We start from the raw sequence: 19,479 nt of genomic DNA, 5'->3' as shown, positions 1-19,479 counted from the left end.
CCTAGTGACAAACCTCTTCCAACTTAGGTTGGGTTGTGGCAGGATCAAGTTCCACTGGGTGCGATGAAGCTCTCTTAATAACTACCCCACCACTGCTGCAATCCCAAGGTTTTCCCTAGTAACCGGATCTCAGCAAAGTCCTCGCAACAAGTCCCTGTCTCCAGGAACTGCTTGTGGTCCCAGAGCCCTCCCTATCCACGACTATGGGCTTCTCGATCCCCGAGCGAAAATGCTATTAAACACCATCTTGCTCTGCCCTCAGCACTCCCGAGCCCAGGAAGGGGGACCTAGCAACGGTCTGACGTGAAACGCACCAGGAAAAGCAGCCTGGCAGCAGCGAGGCCCCTCCAGAGAACTACGGTTGCGAAGAGTCCATTAAACAGTCTCTTCCCCAGTCTCGGCCTGATGAAACTAAACGGACGCTTCCTTCCAGGGTGGTAGTTTCTCGGGAGAGACGTCCGTCCACAGAGAGCCTCAGCGACACTGCAAACCACCCTCCCCAGAATGCACTGCGAAGGGGCGGGCGAGGTCGCCCCCAGGGTACTGTAGTTCTCCGAGACCAGCTTTCCCGACCGCCAGGGCGCCTCCCGCCGGTGAAGAACTACATGCCCCAGCGTGCCCCGCAGAGGAAGAAAGGGGTCCCGGATGCCGGTTCGCTCCAGTGCTCGCGAGGGTTGGCTCCACCTCTTTTGAGCGGGACAGCGGAGGCGGAAGCGGCAGCCGGGGTGGGGGCGGGGAAGCTGGCCCCGGAAGGAGGAGGAAATCCTGAAAAGAAAACAGCAACAAGCTGAGCTGCCTTGACAGAGGGAAACAAAATGGCGGTGCCGAGAGGGAGCCTCCGGGTCAGGGCCCAGCTGGGGCTTCCGCCGCTGCTGCTGCTGACCGTGGCCCTGGCCGGAGGCTCGGGGACCGCCTCGGCCGAAGCGTTTGACTCGGTGTTGGGGGATACGGCGTCTTGCCACCGGGCCTGTCAGTTGACCTACCCCTTGCACACCTACCCCAAGGTAGGGCCCGTCTGAACCGGGCTACCACCCTTCCCTGGCCGTTCGTCTTTCCGCCCTCGCGCTCCTCTTTCGGCTCCGGGAAGCTGGCCGTTGAATCCGCCATTCAGCCGCTGTCTCCCACCTGTGTCGCTCCTGTTTTCTTCCCTAACCCCACTCGCACTCGCTCCCGCTGTAATTGCCGGAAGTTTGTGCTGCACCGACCCTGTAGGGGGCCGGGGGGGTGGGGGGAGGGATGCGGAGATGAGAAAGAGCTTGCGGGCAGCAGTGCTCTCCAAGCGGGAGGAGGATGCTGCCTGTTCAGAGGGACCCTCACCTTCAGGGAGCCTAAGGCACGGCGGGGGCGGGGCGGGGCCAGAAACGCAAGCCCACAAAGGGTTCCTTCACGAACCGTGTTTACGGAGCACCTCCCTGGGCCGGGAGCTAAGCGTCTGTTCCGGGAGTCAGACGAGCAGACCGTCCCACTTTGCCATCCATAGTGACTATGGTATGAACCGTGTTCAGCAGCCCGAGGAATTGTGAGACGCACGGACAGGGCTTTCCAAAGCCTGTGTTGAATTACTGTGTGCAAGGCTCTGCCGCTAGGGCCTGGGATGGCTTAGGGAAGAAGCAGGTCGATGCGTCTGCATTGAAAGAATTTACCATACACTGAAGTGAGTCAAGAAATGAGACCGCCTCTCATGGAGGAAGGGGTCACCCTACTTTCACTGCCCCCCCCCCCCCACACACACACAGGTGCTGTCTTTCTTTAATTCCATTCTACTTCTCAAGGTGTTGTTTTCAGCTTCTTGAGAACTCTGTTTACTCAACATTCTAGATTGTGGGGTGAACTCCCTCACCCTTTCCCATATATAATTTGGGTATATGCCCTCCCCACCCCACTGCCTTTATTTGCAAGAGCTTTTGCTGCCCTTGCTGGTCTTTCTCTTCTTGTTTTCCCTTCATCTCTATGTTGTTTGCGTTGCGTGGCTAGCCCATTTTGTTTGCGTTCTCAGTCTACAAAGTGACCACGAGGATAGGCCCAGTGACATTAGGATGGTCCTTATTGGCGAGTGTTTTCAGGTCTTTGAAAATGGAAAGTCCTAAACGCTAGCACTTCCCATATGTCTGTTTACGTTGCCTGCGGATTATCCGTTTTCAAGACAAAATGTGGGAGAGGGTATTATCCTGAAATTTTCAGTCAGAGACTAATAAGCAAGAGAGAGAAGTGAGACATTCTGATTTCCAGACTGAATGTATACTATCCCTAAATAACCTTCTTCTCTTACAAACCTCTCATCTGAGAGGATTGTATGGGGAAACTCATTAATATTGATTTGACCTGGTTTGGCATGGAGACTTATTTTGTATCATTCAACTATTTGGTTTTGGCTTTTATTTCTGAGATTTTCCTAGCAAATTTGCAGTATGAACCAGAATCCTGGGAGAATACCTAAGTAAATTGAAAGGATAAACATTTCTGGAACTTTTAAGTACTTTTATAATATCCACTACTTCCTAAAAAACTGTGTGATCTCTAAGCTATTTTTACTTATTCTTTAAAGTTGTTGTCACCAGGAACTCTAAATCATCTGGCTCCCTGGAAATACTGGACTTAAAATGTATTAACTGTCTACCTTCTGTTAGCCAGTTTGATGAGAGATTACCCATTATCCCTAATTCTCACAACCACCCGGCTAAGTAGGGTTTTACAATTGAGGAAATTGAGGCTCTGAAAGGTTAAGTGACTTGCCCAAGGTCACATAGCCAATAACTAGTGGAGTAGTGGGAACTCAGTCCTAAAACCGGCTATACTGTGCTGCCTTTTATCAAAACGTTCTATTAAAAATAATTACTTATTTCACTGATTTCTGTTGGCCCTCCTCCCAATAATTGTACTTTGCAGTTCAGGGGGGAAAAAAAGCAGTGTATTATATAAGAAATTAGATGAATTTACAAGCTCACATAGCCTCTCTTGGTCTGGCATTTGTAGCTGGCAGATAGAAATCTTATTTTAATGACTTATTTTCAGAAGTATTTTGTTGTAAGAAAGTAGAATACCTTAACTATTTGTAAGTAATTATTTTTAAATTATGATATTTTACCCTTTAACTTTACTTGAAAGTGCAGTTGCATAATTTGCCTGGGTCTAAATACAAGAGACATAAGTTTATATTAATAACAAAGCTGACTAGGTCCAGCCTGGTCATATTTTTTTACAAAGTGTGGGCTCTGGAACCATACAAACCCAGGTTACATCCACAGCTCCACTTTTACTATCTGTGTGTCCTTGCTGATCACATAACTTCTCCTTACGTTGTTTTGTCAGCTATAGAAAAAACCTTCACACCCTGCAGAGCTAGTGTGAGAATTAAAGATAATATATGTGGCATTCTCAGCAACTGCCTAAGTGCTGAATAATAAGAGAATAGTTAGCTTTACTTAGCTCAGGATGTGAAAATGCACATAAAATCTATAAATGTATTATTGAAATTCATTGTAATTATTTAGGTGGTTTTCCATTTGATGGGGAGCACCATTTCCTTGTGCTCTAAATCAGAGGAAATATCTATAATAATAAAAGCATAATATGCTAATTAGACTAGACAGCCGAACAACCTTCTGGATGAAGCTGTGGCAGTGGGGCCGAGGCAGAGGCGGTAGGGGCGATCAGGCAGGCAGGCGAGCAGTTAGGGGTGATGAGGCAGGCAGGCAGAAGGGTTAGGGGCAAACAAGCAGGCAGGCAGGTGAGTAGTTAGGAGCCAGCAGTCCCAGATTGCGAGAGGGATCAGGCCTAAACTGGCAGTCAGACATCCCCCGAGGGGTCCCGGATTTCGAGAGAGTGCAGGCCGGGCTGAGGGCCCCCCTCCCCCCAATGCACAAATTCGTGCACCAGGCCTCTAGTATTTGATAAACGCTTGCCAGTCATTTGGGATACAGGGGGCGTGAATCATTTACTCAGAGTAATAATATTACCTAGAACATGAAAACACGTACTTAGAATAAGGATATGATTCTTCATAATGATTTTTGAGTGCCTACTCTGTGCCAAGTGTTGTATCAGATGTTAAGTGTTAGTTCAGTGCCTGGCACATTATGGGTGCTCATTAAATATATTATTAATGTTATGTCTATTTATTTGTATAGCACAGTATTAATGATATTGTGAATATAAAATGTACAACCCTCATATTCAAGATTGACATAATCTTGAAGAAAGATTGTTCCTGTTTTATAAGTAAGGAAACTGAGGCTGAAAGATTAGGTTACTTGCCCAAGGTTGTACAAATGGTGGGGCAGAGCTTTAAATCTAGACTGTTTTCACCATGTTCTCTTCTGAAAATGGTACTGGAGCCTGGCCAGAGTGGCTCAGTTGGTTGAGTGTCACACATACCTGTATTTAGGTTTCAATCCCCCAGTGGAGCACTTATGGAAGGTAACCTGTGGATGTTTCTCTCTCTCTTCCCCTCCCTCTCTCTTCCCCTTCCTTTCCCTAAGCATGTCCTCCGGTGAGGATTAAAAAAAAAAAAAGGTACTGGAGGGCTTATTGGGTTGGTTTAACAGAAGAAAACATATCTGAAAAGGAAATGGCATTCAGTAAAGCTCTTAACAATGAGCTCATGCTTCCTCTGTGCAATTTAAGGAAATGTGTGGTACTCCAAAGGCATGAAAGTTCTTTCATTGTTGTACAAAGTCTGCAAAAGCTACTCAGGTATGAAATTTATTTTAATTGCTAAAATTCTTTCAGTTTCATCTTAATAAGTGCAACTAGAACTGAGGTCCAGAAATGTGCTGTCTTCAAAGCTTGCTTAATATTAGACTGCAGCCATCTCTTCCTAATGGATTGCTGCTGCCACATAGATTTTACTAATCCTCTGCTGCGAAGAAATGCTATTTGTATTCCATTGGTTGCAAACTGGTATATGCACATGCTGTTTCCTTCCTTTTTTTGGTGCCTGGCAGTTTGTACCCAGTGGATCACATAGTAAGTTGAGGGGGCTTCCCCACATGTACTGGTTTGTTTCAAATACTATATGTAGGTCATTGACGGAAAGCCTGTTGAAGACATTGCCATTAGTCTTAACTAAGCAGGTAACATTTTCCAGTAATGAAGAATATGTCCTACCTTGAGCTCACACACATATACAATGATGTCTTTAACTTGTTTTCTCTTTAAAAACTCTATTATTATGATTAACACTACCATTTGTTGAGTACCTTGTATGTCCCAGGCACTGTGCTAGGAATAGCTATTTCCAGCAGTACTGAAGGGATTGGAGATAATTTATAGCTATTATCTCCTTTTCTGATGAAAAAAACTGTGTTTTAGATAGGTAAAGTAACTTGTGCTGGGTCACTCACCGAAAAGGTTTCAATCCAGGTCTGGCTAATTCCATTGGCCTTTCCCATATAACGTACTATTGCTCTTGTTTGTATTTTTAGTAAATAAGCCAAGTTTTAAAAATCCTTTTATGTAAGTATTTGTGTAGATGTACACCTCACTTTGTGGGGGCCTTTATAGCACTATTGGCCCTGTGAAGCTAATCATGATACTTCTCCTGATAAGCTTAATGATTTGTATAAATATTTATGGGCAGAAGTATGCTATTTGTCCTAAGGTACTTGCTTACTCATTTCTATCTTTGTTAAAGTTCTGATTATGTCGTTGTTATTTTTATTTTCAACCCCCCCACCCCCCAAAAAATAATAGGAAAAGAGTGATTTTACTCACTAGACTTCTTTCTTTGATATCACTTTGTAAACAAGAAACTAAAACTTCTTTATATGGGAAAGGTCTTGGGCATTACCTGGCTCCTGTCGTTTTTCTTTCAGTTACAAAATTTTTTTATTGGACAGTTTATAATAAACCTACTAACTTTGCTTTCTTCTGACCTTTTTTCCCTGAGGGAAATACATTTTTTTTTGTAATCCTCCCTGTTCTTGAATTCCCTAGGAAGAGGAGTTGTACGCATGTCAGAGAGGTTGCAGGCTGTTTTCAATTTGTCAGTTTGTGGATGATGGAATTGATTTAAATCGGACCAAATTGGAATGCGAATCTGGTAAGATGCTTTGCTAATGACATCAGCAGTCTATAGCATTGATGTTTTCTCTGAGCTGTGTTATACTTTTAATGTATTTTCCTCAGAAAATGAGAAGCATAATGTTTAAACTAGTCATCCAGCATATTTTAATTGTTATGAAGTTAGAGTTTTAGTAGCTGCTGCTAGAAATTTTATGGTCTTTAAATTTCATCTTTTGTTGAGATAGCGTTTATTTTGTACTGTGGATAGGACACCTTTGTTTAAACAAGTATTTGGTTTAGACAAATGCAGTAGTAATTAGCCTTCCCATAATTCATCACTACCTTTTCAAGAGATAGTATAATTTTCCTAAACCTTTCAACCATTGGCTAGTTAGCTTAGCTCCAAGTTTTGTTTTTACTGAATCAGGCCTTTGACTCAGTATTTAATAGTGTATTCTTTTGTGGGCCATGCCAATAAAAGAGGTAACCAGAGTCTTTGTCATCTCTTAAACCACTGTTCTTATTTTTGCTGAAAGAGGTGTTTAATTAAAAAAACACACAAAAAACCTATAATAAAGATAAAATTGACATTTAACTTTTTAAAGAACTATAATGGAATTTTCTCTGTTCATTACATTACACTGTTTATTCAGTGTAGCAGGAGGTGTCTTACTCCTTATCACTATGCCATGACTAACATCCAGCCTCTGTGATATCATAACCTTATTTTTTATGGCTCAGACTCCTAAACTGGCCATCTTTATGTGTACATAATGCTGTTCAGTTTATTATCTAGCATCTTGGAGAAGTATATTACAAATACATGACCAGGTTTGAAAAAAAAATAAGATTGTTATAATGGTGAAGTGTTCTATCATAAGAAAGATTTGTCTCTGGTAAAAGAAGAGAGTATATCTGGTAGAGACCCATTTAAATTTAGAATCCTGCTGTAGAACATTTTCTAAGTTCCATTTTCTTAGAATTTAGGGTGTTAAAGTAATTCTTCTATTTTTTCCTTGCCAAGGTGGTTGTATTTCCATTTTAGACTTATGGAATTCAATAGTCAGAGAGGTTAAACAGTTAGCCCTAGTCACATAAACAACCAACAAATGATAGAGCCAAAACTTGAGGTTGCCTGTTCAATGAGGTTGTCTGTTCAATGTTTTTCCACTGTGTAAACCTTAGCAAGAAGCTCCCCTCTTATAAATGTCATCATATAGGAGCTTGAGTGTGTAATTAATAGATTTATACCTGAAATATTTGACTTGTGGGTGATAAAAGATAGGGGTTTTATTAAAATAACTAGAGGCCCAGTGCAGGAAATTCGTGCACTGGTAGGGTCCCTGGTGGCTGCTGGCTGCCGGCCAGGGCCTCCCTGCGGCCACTGGGGCCTCCCTCCCTTCCCCCAGCCGGCCCTGCCCCCTGGTCAAACTCCTGGATGACCTCCCAGTTGAGGGGACAACTTGCATACTACACTTTTATTATATAGGATAGGATACGTTTGCTACTATTACCAAATTTGGAAATGCATATTGATGAAATGTTATCCTATATAATAAAAGGCTAATATGCAAATCAACCAACTGGTGAAACCACCAGTCACTATGATGTGCACTGACCACCAGGAGGCAGATGCTCAATGCAGGAGCTACACCCTGGTGGTCAATGCGCTCCCATAGGGGGAGTGCCGCTCAGCCAGAAGCCAGGCTCACAGCTAGCGAATGCAGTGGCGGTGACAGGAGCCTCTCCTGCTTCCGTGGCAGCACTAAGGATGTCCTACTGATAGCTTAGGCCCTAAGCCATCAGTCAGATATCCCCTGAGGGCTCCCTGACTGACAGAGGGTGCAGGCCGGGCTGAGGGACCCCCCCTGAGTGCACGAATTTCGTGCACCGAGCCTCTAGTCCAGCCGTGGGCAAACTATGGCCCGCGGGCCGGATCCGGCCTGTTTGAAATGAATAAAACTAAAAAAAAAGACCGTACCCTTTTATGTAATGATGTTTACTTTGAATTTATATTAGTTCACACAAACACTCCATCCATGCTTTTGTTCCGGCCCTCCGGTCCAGTTTAAGAACCCATTGTGGCCCTCGAGTCAAAAAGTTTGCCCACCCCTGCTCTAGTCTATATAATAAAAGCCTAAGCGACTGTTATGACGGAACGACCAGAACAGCCGGTTGCTGTGATGTGCACTGACCACCAAAGGGCAGACGCTCAATGCAGGAGCTGCCCCCTGGTGGTCAGTGCACTCCCATGGGGAACACCGCTCAGCCAGAAGCTGGGCGCATGGCTGGCGAGCTCAGTGGCGGTGGTGGGAGCCTCTCCCGCCTCCGCGGTAGCGCTAAGGAGCAGCAAGCAGGTGGGTGGTAAGTAGTGAGGGATCCCGAACTGCAAGAGGGTGCAGACGGGGCTGAGCCCCCCCCCCCCCCCTCCAGTGCACGAATTTCGTGCACCAGGCCTTTAGTTTTAGTGTAATAAATTTCTTCATAAAAATGCCAAATTCCTTTACTTTCTCTCTTTCTGACTCTTTCTTGTAATTTGATTGTTTTTCTCTTACAGCATGTACAGAAGCATATTCCCAATCTGATGAGCAATATGCTTGCCATCTTGGTTGCCAGAATCAGCTGCCATTTGCTGAATTGAGACAAGAACAAGTATGAGACAAAACTGCCTTTCAAAATTGCCTGCTTGTATTGCACTTACTTGTATTGAAATATTTATCACCCACTTGATCCTATTTTAGTGTTATATTTTAAATTAGTTTTCAGCAAACAAGTTTTATATTTGCACATAGACAAATCAATTACATTTTTCTATGATGCTTTACTGTTAAAAGATATGTTCACATACATAATCTCACTTTGTTTTTTCTCGTTGTCTAGTGAAGATTTTTATCCCCCTTTTACATATGAAAAAACTGAGGCTCAGGGAAATTGATAGTTCAGTGTCTTTTTTCCATCCCAACTGCAATTACCTTAACTCAGACCATCATCATTTCTCATCTACATTACTAAATTAAATTAACTTCCAAACTATTTTCCCACTTTAACCCCCTCTAGTTTATCTTTTAGTCTGTGTCCAGATATTTACTTTCTAAATGGAAATTTCATCATGTCATACTCCTATCTTATATATTTCAGTTGCTCCCCATTAAACCATCACAGGTTTAAGTCCAAACCACTTATCACAACCTGGCTCCTGATTACCTCTCCTATGTCATCTGTTATAATCTCCCACTCCTCATACTCTATACTCCATATATACTGGGGAAATTTTCTAAATTTTATTAACTTTTGCATAGAAAATACAGCCATATGATACAAAACTCAAAAGGTAAAAAGAGTAAATAGTGAAAAATCTCCTATCCCTATATTTTTCTCCATTAAAGTAGTCAGAGTTACCAGTACAGATATATTTTATTTATATACATGCACTTAATTTTTTAAAAATTAAAGTATACATAGTGAATGTCTATTCTTTTCACTACATATTCCTTTGTATGAACGTATCATTTATTTAATAAGCATTCCCTTATTTTTGGACATGTAGGTTGTTTCTAATCTATCATATAACAATGATATTGCATGTTTTGCACATTTATGAATCAGAACAGGAGGGGAGATTATGTCAATTAGTGTTAATTCCTATCAGTAGCTTACTATATATGTATTCAGCCCATAAATACTCTCTCACCCTGCCATGTTATCAGATGTCTCACATTGTATGCATATATTCTTTTGACTTTTTTCCTTCTTTTTCATTGATGTTCATTATGGCATGATTTATTTTATTTGAAAGCATTAAAGAATAACTTATCCCTTTCCCTTCTATTTCTTGAGCCTTGCTAGGCCTTATTTAATCAAATCTTAAGATTATCCATATTTGTTGTTGTTTTTTAATCCTCACCCAAGGATATTTTTTCCATTGATTTTCAGACAGAGTGGAAGGGAGGGAGGAGAGGGGAGAGAGAGAGAAAAACATTGACATGAGACAGACACATTGATTGGTTGCCTCCCACATGAGCCCCAACTGGGACCAGGGATCAAACCTGCATCCGAGGTATGTGCCCTTGACTGGGAATCGAACCCACGACCCTTCGGTCTAAGGACTGGGGCTCAAACCACTAAGAAAACCAGCCAGAGCAAGAGTCTCCATATTTTTTTATCTGATTCAAAAGCCTTTTATTCTGATACAGGTGACAGGTAGCTTATAAATGTGTTTAGTAGAAATTAAAGGGATTTTCAGCTTTACCATAGTCAGTTTGCATAGATAACTAAGAGTTTACTTGAGTGCTAATTATAGTAGATTCACTTAATGATTTATACCCTGTCCTAATAAGGATTTGATTATGTTGCTCTCTTGAATGAATATATATATATATATATATATATAATGTATTTATTATGACTTTTTTTTTTTTAAGCTCATGTCTCTGATGCCAAAAATGCATCTACTCTTCCCTCTAACTCTGGTACGGTCATTCTGGAGTGGCATGATGGACTCTGCGCAGAGCTTCATAACCTCTTCGTGGACTTTTTATCTTCAAGCTGATGATGGAAAATTAGTTATATTCCAGGTGACAACTGTTCTTCATATATTCATCTACTAGTAAATACCAGCAACAGTAAATGTATATGTCTCAAATGAATGTCTTGGCATAGAGCCATGCCACTTAAAAATATTTATCATCAAATAATAATTATTTGGCCTAATGAAAACATTGGGCATCATGACACAATGTGACTTACCCTCCCCTCTGCCTATTGGAAGCCTATCTGAAGCCCTCAATCCTTATCTAACAAGAACTTTGAATCTTCTAAATTTTATAGTGGTGAAATTGATAAAATGAAACCTCTAGGTATGGGAAATAGGAATAATTAAAATACTTAGAATATAAATAGTGGCATGTATTTATATCCTATATTTATATTGGAGAAAAGCAATATGGTGTAATTTTTAGTTGTTTTTAGTGCTTTTCCTCAGAACTCTTACAAGAGAACTTATTGAAGAAGCATATTGCCTCCTAGAGAAGTAACTTTTCTCCTACTTCATTATTTACCATGTGATGTGATAATAATAGTAGTCTTTTTTTAAGTTCTTATGTACTAGGGACTTATGTATTTTATCTTCAAACAACTTCAAGAGGTTGTATTATCCCTATTTTATTGATGAGGAAACTGAGTCTAACTTGTTTAAGGTCACCCTGTCAGTAACAAAAATAGGCTTTAGACTCAGGTCACTTTAACTCATAGGCTCATATACCACCCTACAACATTGTCTTCTTTTTAATTCTGTAGTTAAATTCCTTAATTTTTTTATTTATTTAATCCTTACCTGAGGATATGTTTGTATTGATTTTTTTTTTTTTTTAGAGGGAGAGAAACATCAATGTGAGAGAGAAACATCGATCAGTAGCCTCCAGTATGTGCCCCAACTGGGGATCAAACCCGCAACCTTTTGGTGTACAGGACGATGCTCTACCAAGTGAGCCACCTGGCCAGGGCAAATTTCTTAAATTTACCAGCCCACAAATTATGTTGTGGTACTGTCTTTCTCTCAGGTATTAATTAAAGTGAACCTTTAATTATTATTACTAAGTGAGTGGCTTACTGTAAAGCTAATATGTGATTTTCTCTCTTTAAATTCAATAAGTTTTGTGTCTTTTTTTAAAAATATTTTTTTTATTGAGTTTTTACAGAGAGGAAGGGAGAGGGATAGAGAGTTAGAAACATTGATGAGAGAGAAACATCAACCAGCTGCCTCTTGCACAGCCCCCACTGGGGATGTGCCCGCAACCAAGGTACATGCCCTTGACTGGAATCGAACCTGTGACCCTTCAGTCCGCAGGCAGACGCTCTATCCACTGAGCCAAACCGGTTAGGGCAAGTTTTGTGTCTTAAAGCTACTTAAGGTAAAGCATAAATTGACTCCTAGAGTGAAGACCTCATTCATTCCTGATTAGATGTGAGATTAGCTGTTTCTCTCTTTGTGTCAACTTGAGTGTAACTAGGATAAAGAAGCCCCCACTCCAGAGGGTCAGTGCTATATGTAGAGTATGGAGTATTTAGCTGTAATTTATGAATTACACTTAGGGAAGAATGGAATGTTTCAGTTGAGAAAAAATAGAGATAATAAGTGTTTAGTCAAATACTTTGGCAGTCTGCTAAATTATTCCTGATCAACTAGAATTAGAAGTCATTTTTGCAGAGTATGATATTTAATGCAGTATACTATAATTTGTCCTTTTTTTATTTTTTTTTATGCTGTCAGGAAGTTAAACAATATTTGATGATGCCAAAAGTCTGTGTCTGTTTGCAAGGCACTGGATCTGATGTTTAGGAAGTGTAATTAAAGTATATTGTGGTTAATATGCTTTATTTTTTATGCCATACTTTGTTACTTTTTCTCAATTTGAATGTTTATAGAGATGATGTGTTACAGAACTTGCTACTGAGAAAGGCTTAAAGAGTACAAATGACTTAATTGCTTTCATTATCATTTTAGTCTAAGCCAGAAATCCAGTATGCATCACAGTTGGAACAGGAGCCTACAAATTTGAAAGAATCATCGCTAAGCAAAATGTCCTGTAAGTTTTCTTTTACGCCGCTTGGGATAAAAAACATTAGCAATCAAATCTGGTTGTGTAGAATTGGTTGCATGATTGTTTTTACACTAATAGAATATGAACAAATAATTTCTACAACAGTGGTTCTCAAACTTTAATGTGCATTAGGATCTGGATAGCTTGTTAAAACAGATTTCTGAGTCCCACCTCCAAAGTTTCCAATTTTCTAGATCTGGGAAAGGACCTGAGAATTTGCATTTCTAACAAGTTGCCAGATTTTGTTGATGCTGCTGGTCTGGGGACCACACTTTGAGAACCAGTATTTTAAAACCATTTAGTTTGCTTTGAAGGATGTTGTGAGTATAAACTAATGAAATATTCTGATACATCCCAATAAACTAACCAAATAGTGAAACTACCCTAAAAGTATGAGTTCCTATTCTATTTTGATTTCCATACTAGAAGTGAATTTTAACTCATGGGGATATAAAACGATCAAGCTAAAGCTGAGTTTACCTTTTAAAATGTACTATCTTCTACCTTTATTTTTTTTTTATTTTATTGATTTTTTACAGAGAGGAAGGGAGAGAGATAGAGAGTCAGAAACATCGATGAGAGAGAAACATCGATCAGCTGCCTCCTGCATATCTCCTACTGGGGATGTGCCCGCAACCCAGGTACATGCCCTTGACCAGAATCGAACCTGGGACCTTTCAGTCCGCAAGCCGAAGCTCTATCCACTGAGCCAAACCGGTTTCGGCTCTACCTTACTTTAGATACTGATTTAACTAACTTTCTAATGATTTTGCTGGGTGGATAATGACAGTACATAAGGCCATCTTTAACTTTACATTAGAATAAACCAGATTCCATTATTTAAGCCCACATGTAATTAAATTGAAAGCTTCAATGTCAATGAGAATTTGGAAATAAAATAGGAAATCCTTAAGGTAGTAGAATATTTATTTTTTGATGTGCCATAGGAACTTTCATTCATTATTAAATGTATAGATCTAGAAGTAGTCATTTGGGACTATCTTTTGAGTATAAGATATCAAACATGTGCCTTGTTATTTCACCAGATCTACAAATGAGAAGTTCACAAGCACACAGGAACTTTCTTGAAGATGGAGAAAGTGATGGCTTTTTAAGATGCCTCTCTCTGTATGTATTCCTCTTTATTAATGGGTATAGGAAATACAGTCTGGCTTATATCAGAAAGATACAGTCCTTTTTATTATTTTAAAATTTTATTAGCTGCTCAAAAGTAAAAAAAAAAAAAAAAAAAAAATTTACCTTCTCCCTACCAAATGTCTACTTTTGGATATTTTAATTTCTTAAAAAGTAATATGCAGAACAGCATCGAACAGACTGTTAAACTACAGCGGGAAGGCTGGGGAGGGTTGGGGGGGAGGGGAGGCGTAAGAGATCAACCGAAGGACTTGTATGCATGCATATAAGCATAACCAATGGACACAAGACACTGGGGGTTAGGGGAGGCCGGGGGAAGGACAAGGGGGGTAAAAAAAAAAAAGGGACATATGTAATACTCTTTGTAATACTTTAAGCAATAAAACAAAATTAAAAAAAAAAAAAGTAATATGCATCCCTGGCCAGTGTGACTCGGTTGGAGCATTGTCCCATGCACCAGAGGTCGGGGCACATGCAGGAGGCAACTGAACAATGTTTCTCTCTCTTTCTCTCTCCCCCTCCCTCCCACCTTTCCTTTCTCTAATATCAATAAACATATTCTAAGGATTTAACAATAAATGAAAGGTGATATCATACTAGGTTAATAAAACCCAAGCAAGTAGTATTTTTCACAGTACAAAAACTTTGTTAGGATTCCCTGATTTATGTTAAGAAATGTGTTTCTTAAGTATATGTTAATGTTTTGGAGATCAGATATTTGTTTTTAGCTGCAAGGCCACATATAAAGCTGGGAAGGGTAGATAAGGCTATAGACTAATGAAGGCTTCATGATCTATGCTAAGGAGGAATATCAACTCTATGCCAAGGCAAGGAAAAGTGGGCAGTTGGGGGAATGGGTATGTTATGTTCTAGGAAGGAATATCAAGTCTTCTGAGGATAAAGAGGGTTTTATCAAATTATGTGTGCTTGCACTCCTGCAAGGAGTTATGATATGAGCCCTCCCCCCAAATTTCTCCCACCAATAAAAGAAAAGGAGAAAGAAAGTGGGTCTTAACACTTATTGGTAACTATTTATTATGTGTCAAATACCACGCCAAGCCCCTGAGTAGAACAGTATAGAAGTGGTTGCCCTCACAGTCTCACGCTATGTTCTGTCTCACGTGTAACACTGCAGTAGTCCAAACTGCATGCTTCCTGTAATTTCTTGTTATAGAAATAGTTTCTTGATAGGTCTTATCAGATGAGAGTAGGGTCATATTGGAATCTAAATTTTTTTTTAATTAAATCTTTATTGTTCAGATTATTACAGTTGTTCCTCTTTTTTCCCCCCATAGCTCCCCTCCACTCGGTTCCCACCCCACCCTCTGCCCTTACCCCCTCCCCCACTATTCTCATCCATAGGTGTACAATTTTTGTCCAGTCTCTTCCCACACCCCCTACACCCCTCTCCACCCCCCCCCCCGAGAATAGTCAGTCCACTCCCTTTCTATGTCCCTGATTCTATTATATTCACCAGTTTATTCTGTTCATCAGATTATTTATTCACTTGATTTTTAAATTCACTTGTTGATAGATGCATATTTGTTGTTCATAATTTGTATCTTTACCTTTTTCTTCTTCTTCCTCTTCTTAAAAGATACCTTTTAGCATTTCATATAATACTGGTTTGGTGGTGATGAACTCCTTGAGCTTTTTCTTATCTGTGAAGCTCTTTATCTGACCTTCAATTCTGAATGATAGCTTTGCTGGGTAAAGTGTTCTTGGTTGTAGGTTCTTGCTATTCATCACTTTGAATATTTCTTGCCACTCCCTCTGGCCTGCAAAGTTTCTGTTGAGAAATCAGCTGACAGTCATATGGGTACTCCCTTGTAGGTAACTGACTTTCTTTCTCTTGCTGCTTTTAAGATTCTCTCTTTGTCTTTTGCTCTTGACATTTCAATTATGATGTGTCTTGGTCCTCTTTGGATTCCTTTTGTTTGGGATTCTCTGCGCTTCCTGGACTTGTAAGTCTATTTCTTTCACCAGGTAAGGGAAGTTTTCTGTCATTATTTCTTCAAATAGGTATTCAATTGCTTGCTCTCTCTCTTCTTCTGGCACCCCCATAATTCAGATGTTGGTACGCTTGAAGTTGTCCCAGAGGCTCCTTACACTATCTTCATATTTTTGGATTCTTTTTTCTTTTTGTTTTTCCGGTTGGGTGATTTTTGCTTCTTCGTATTTCAAATCTTTGACTTGATTCTTTCGATCCTCTGGTCTGCTATTGGAACTCTGCATAATATCCTTTATTTCAGTCAATGTATGCTTAATTTCTAGTTGGTCCTTTTTCATAACCTCAAGGGTCTCACTAGATTTCTTGAGGGTCTCACTAAATTTATCAGCAGTCTCACTAGATTTCTTGAGGGTCTCACTAAATTTGTCAACGGTTTCTAGAAAATTCTTGAAAAACCTTAGAAGTGTGGTTTTGAACTCTATGTCCAGTAGTTTGCTTTCCTCCATTTCTGTCATTTGTGACTTGTTTCTTTGTCTCTCCATTTTTTATGCTTCCCTGTGTTGATAGAGTGGCTTTCTGTGTTAGGTGTCCTATAGGGCCCAGTGGCTTAGCCTCCCCAATTACCTGAGGTGGACACTCTTGGTGCACCCCTTTGTGGGCTTTGTGCACAGTCTTGTTGTAGTTAAGCCTTGATTGTTGTAGATATCACTGGGAGGAATTGACCTCCAGGCCAATTGGCAGTGAGAATCAGCTGTGTCTGCAGTGGGAGAACTTCTGAGCTGGAGACACCCTTCTGGGGCAAGACTTGCTTCAGTGGGGCTTTGTTGCTCACTGAGTCTGCCCCCTGAGTGTGTCCCTTATGGATCTGAGGAGTTGTAATCTGGATGGTCCCACTCTGACCACTGGGTACACTGGCTCTTGGATCTCTAAGGAGGTGCTAATTTAGGCTCTGCCTGAGGCTACCCAACAGGACCTATGGAGAGATTCCTCTTCTTTGTTTGGGGTTTGGAGGTGCCCAGATGAGGCCCAGCTGTGAAGCAATGCAAGCTGCTGTAGGGCCTTGGACCTTCTTTTGGAAGTTCTGGGACTCTCTGATTCAGCTACAGTTTGTTAGGTAATTTTCAGGTTGCAAAGGGCCAGGCCTTTCATATGCAAAAGCCTCTGCGCACAGCTTGGGTGGGGCGGGGTCTCGGGATCAACAGGGCGGAGCAAGCAGCTATGGCTGCTCCCCAGTCCTACCCTAAGAGGCCCCGCGTCTCAGTGTCCCGGTAATCGCTGCAAGCACCTCTGAGAGAAAGCCACCCTCAAGTTCTGCCCGATGCCAGACAGTCCAGTTTCTCCCCGTATGAGTCTGGGTCCCCAGAGACTGGAGTTCAGAGCAGTCAGGAGCTTGAGACTCCCTCCCGATTGAAAAAGACAACCGTGTCCTCAGCTGCCAGCCCTTTCCGCGGGCGCCTCCGTACCTCTGCACTTTACTTCCGCACCTCCTCTGAGTCTCAGTGCTTTTCTCTTTCCTTCTAGTTGTAGAATTTCCACTTAGCCAGCCTTCCTGTGGTTCTGGATGATGTCCGTTTTGTCTTTTAGTTGTATTTTTGAACTGGTTGTGTGAGGCATCAATTTCCGGTGTTTACCTATGCCGCCATCTTGGTTTCTCCTGTTATATTGGAATCTAAAAATTAATACCTTTTACTGAACAAAAGTCTTTAAAGACTGGGTGAGAAAATAAGGGCTTAACTTTAAAATTTCCCTTCCTTTCATTTCTAAACCTGCTTTTGACCTTGCTTTAAAAAGGACAGTTTTTCTCTCTCGAGTATTTAGGATTTTTGTTGCAATTTGAAGTTTTATGAAAGCTAAATATGATAGTATCCTACATTTTAATAAAAAGAATTATTTTTTAAATGCTTTTCCCCCCTCAGTGATCTCATTTGACTCTTCGAACAGTGTACCCTTTGATAAGTAGGTAAATCAGAGAGGTGAGTCAGCTACCCCAAGGTTATATACCTATTATATTAAAATTCAAATCTAGGTTTTCAAATTCTTTATCTTCTACTCATTCTATTCTATCATAGCTATTTGCTCTTTAAAAGATCATGATTTGTCCATGATTGCATATAGGATCACCTAGCCAGTCAGTGGAATCTGGTCTTCTGACCCTTATGCCAGTGCTTCTTTTTATTATATCACTTGGTTGATATGAAGTTGCCCTTAGCCTCCAGAATGGAAATTGGGTTCGATTCTGGTCAAGGGCACATGCCCAGGTTGTGGGCTCGATCCCCAGTAGGAGGTGTGCAGGAGGAAGTGAATAGATTGTTCTCTCTGATCATTGAGGTTTCTATCTCTCCCTTCCTCTCTGAAATCAATAAAAATATATTTTTTTAAAAAAAGATATTTTAATCAGCCCTAGCTAGTTTGGCTCAGTAAATAGAGCATTGGTCTGTGGACTGAAGGGTCCTGGGTTTGATTCTGGTCAAGGGCACATGCCCAGGTTTCGGGCTTGATCCCCAGTAGGGGTTGTGCAGGAAGCAGCCAATTGATGATTCTCTCTCATCATTAATGTTTCTATCTCTCCCTCTCCCTTCCTCTCTAAAATCAGTAAAAAAATACTATTTTTTAAAAAAGATATTTTCATCAACTCAGTCGGCATGGCTCAGTTGGTTGAACTTTGTCCCATGAACCAGGGTCATCCCATGAACCAGGAGGTCATGGTTCAATTTCCAAACAGGACACTTGCCTGGGTTTCAGGCTTGATCCCCAGTAGTGGGCATGCAGGAGGCAGCCGATCAATGTTTCTATCTCTCTCTCATTCTCCCTTCCTCTCTCTGAAATCAATAAAAACATTTTTAAAAAATACTTTAATCATAAGACAGATGTAATTTTATCTTTACTAAGATGTGCTGTAATGGGTGCAGAATACTTCATGATAGATATACTCTTATAAATTGAATTGTAAGTAAATTATGGCAGATCAAATATTTGAAATGCTCTAGAGAAGCTAACTTCTGGAAGCCTGTTGTGAATCCCTTTATAAAACATGATAATTTCATAATTTACCTATTCTATACCTTAATTCTGAGATATTGGGTTTTCTTAAAGCTAGTATCATCATAATAACTTGCAAAATAATACATATAAAATTTTATAGCAGTGTCTAATTTATAGGACACTTTCATTTTTCTTATCTCATTTAGTAATTTAAAATTACCCTTGACAATAATTTTTTAATTTTATACATTTAACAAAAAGCCAGTATGTCTGATTTTTTTTTAAGTTGCAAAAGTGATGCAGCCATGTTACAGAAACTTGAGAAATGGAGGGAAGGGTTTCATACTACCCTAATATCTATTTTTTCTTAATTTTTTTTTAAAATTTAATTTTAATTTATTTTTTAATCCTCACCTGAGGATATTTTTCCATGGATTTTTAGAGAGTGTGGAAGAGAAAAGGAAATACAGAGAGAAATATCAATGTGAGAGAAACACATGGATTGGTTGCCTCCTGCATGAGCCCCAGCCAGGGCTGGAGAGGAGCCTGCAACCCAGGTACGTGCCCTTGACCAGAATTGAACCAGAGACCCTTCGGTCCCCAGGCCAACGCTCTATCCACTGAGCCAAACCGGGCAGGGCCCCTAATATCTATTATAATAGTTCCTTCTATGAGCATGTTTTTTTTAAATAGTTTTAAAGGTAGTAACCGTAAAGCTTTAATTAGATTATTAAACTAAGTACTTAATCTTGATTGCCTTTAATTATTAAGAATCTCCTGTTTCTTATA

At 40.5% G+C, this 19,479-nt stretch overlaps 2 protein-coding genes across 3 annotated transcripts in view; one reads left to right on the top strand and one right to left on the bottom strand.

Annotated features, from left to right (window-relative positions):
- TCEANC2 (transcription elongation factor A N-terminal and central domain containing 2) overlaps positions 1-746 on the bottom strand; it is a 35,109-nt gene extending 34,363 nt beyond the window's left edge. The window contains exon 1 of the mRNA XM_006087351.3: positions 315-746. The gene's annotated coding sequence lies outside the window, so the exon portion shown is untranslated. The remainder of the gene's footprint in view (positions 1-314) is intronic.
- The window catches only part of TMEM59 (transmembrane protein 59), a 26,220-nt gene continuing 7,435 nt past the window's right edge, over positions 695-19,479 (top strand). Inside the window, exons 1-6 of one of the 2 annotated variants that reach the window (XM_006087350.3) lie at positions 695-1,004; positions 5,935-6,040; positions 8,561-8,655; positions 10,425-10,577; positions 12,506-12,587; positions 13,649-13,730. In XM_006087350.3, coding sequence (XP_006087412.1) covers positions 816-1,004; positions 5,935-6,040; positions 8,561-8,655; positions 10,425-10,577; positions 12,506-12,587; positions 13,649-13,730 — 707 coding nt within the window. In that variant the 5' untranslated portion in view covers positions 695-815. Of the gene's footprint in view, positions 1,005-4,095; positions 4,693-5,934; positions 6,041-8,560; positions 8,656-10,424; positions 10,578-12,505; positions 12,588-13,648; positions 13,731-19,479 lie in introns of those variants that run through there. The other variant, XM_023752800.1, reaches the window with a different exon arrangement.

This window comes from Myotis lucifugus, unplaced genomic scaffold (assembly GCF_000147115.1).
Source record: "Myotis lucifugus unplaced genomic scaffold, Myoluc2.0 scaffold_37, whole genome shotgun sequence".
NCBI classification, from domain to species: Eukaryota; Metazoa; Chordata; class Mammalia; order Chiroptera; family Vespertilionidae; genus Myotis; species Myotis lucifugus.
Note: the sequence above shows the minus strand (reverse complement) of the source record. Positions and strands in the feature narration are given on the sequence as shown.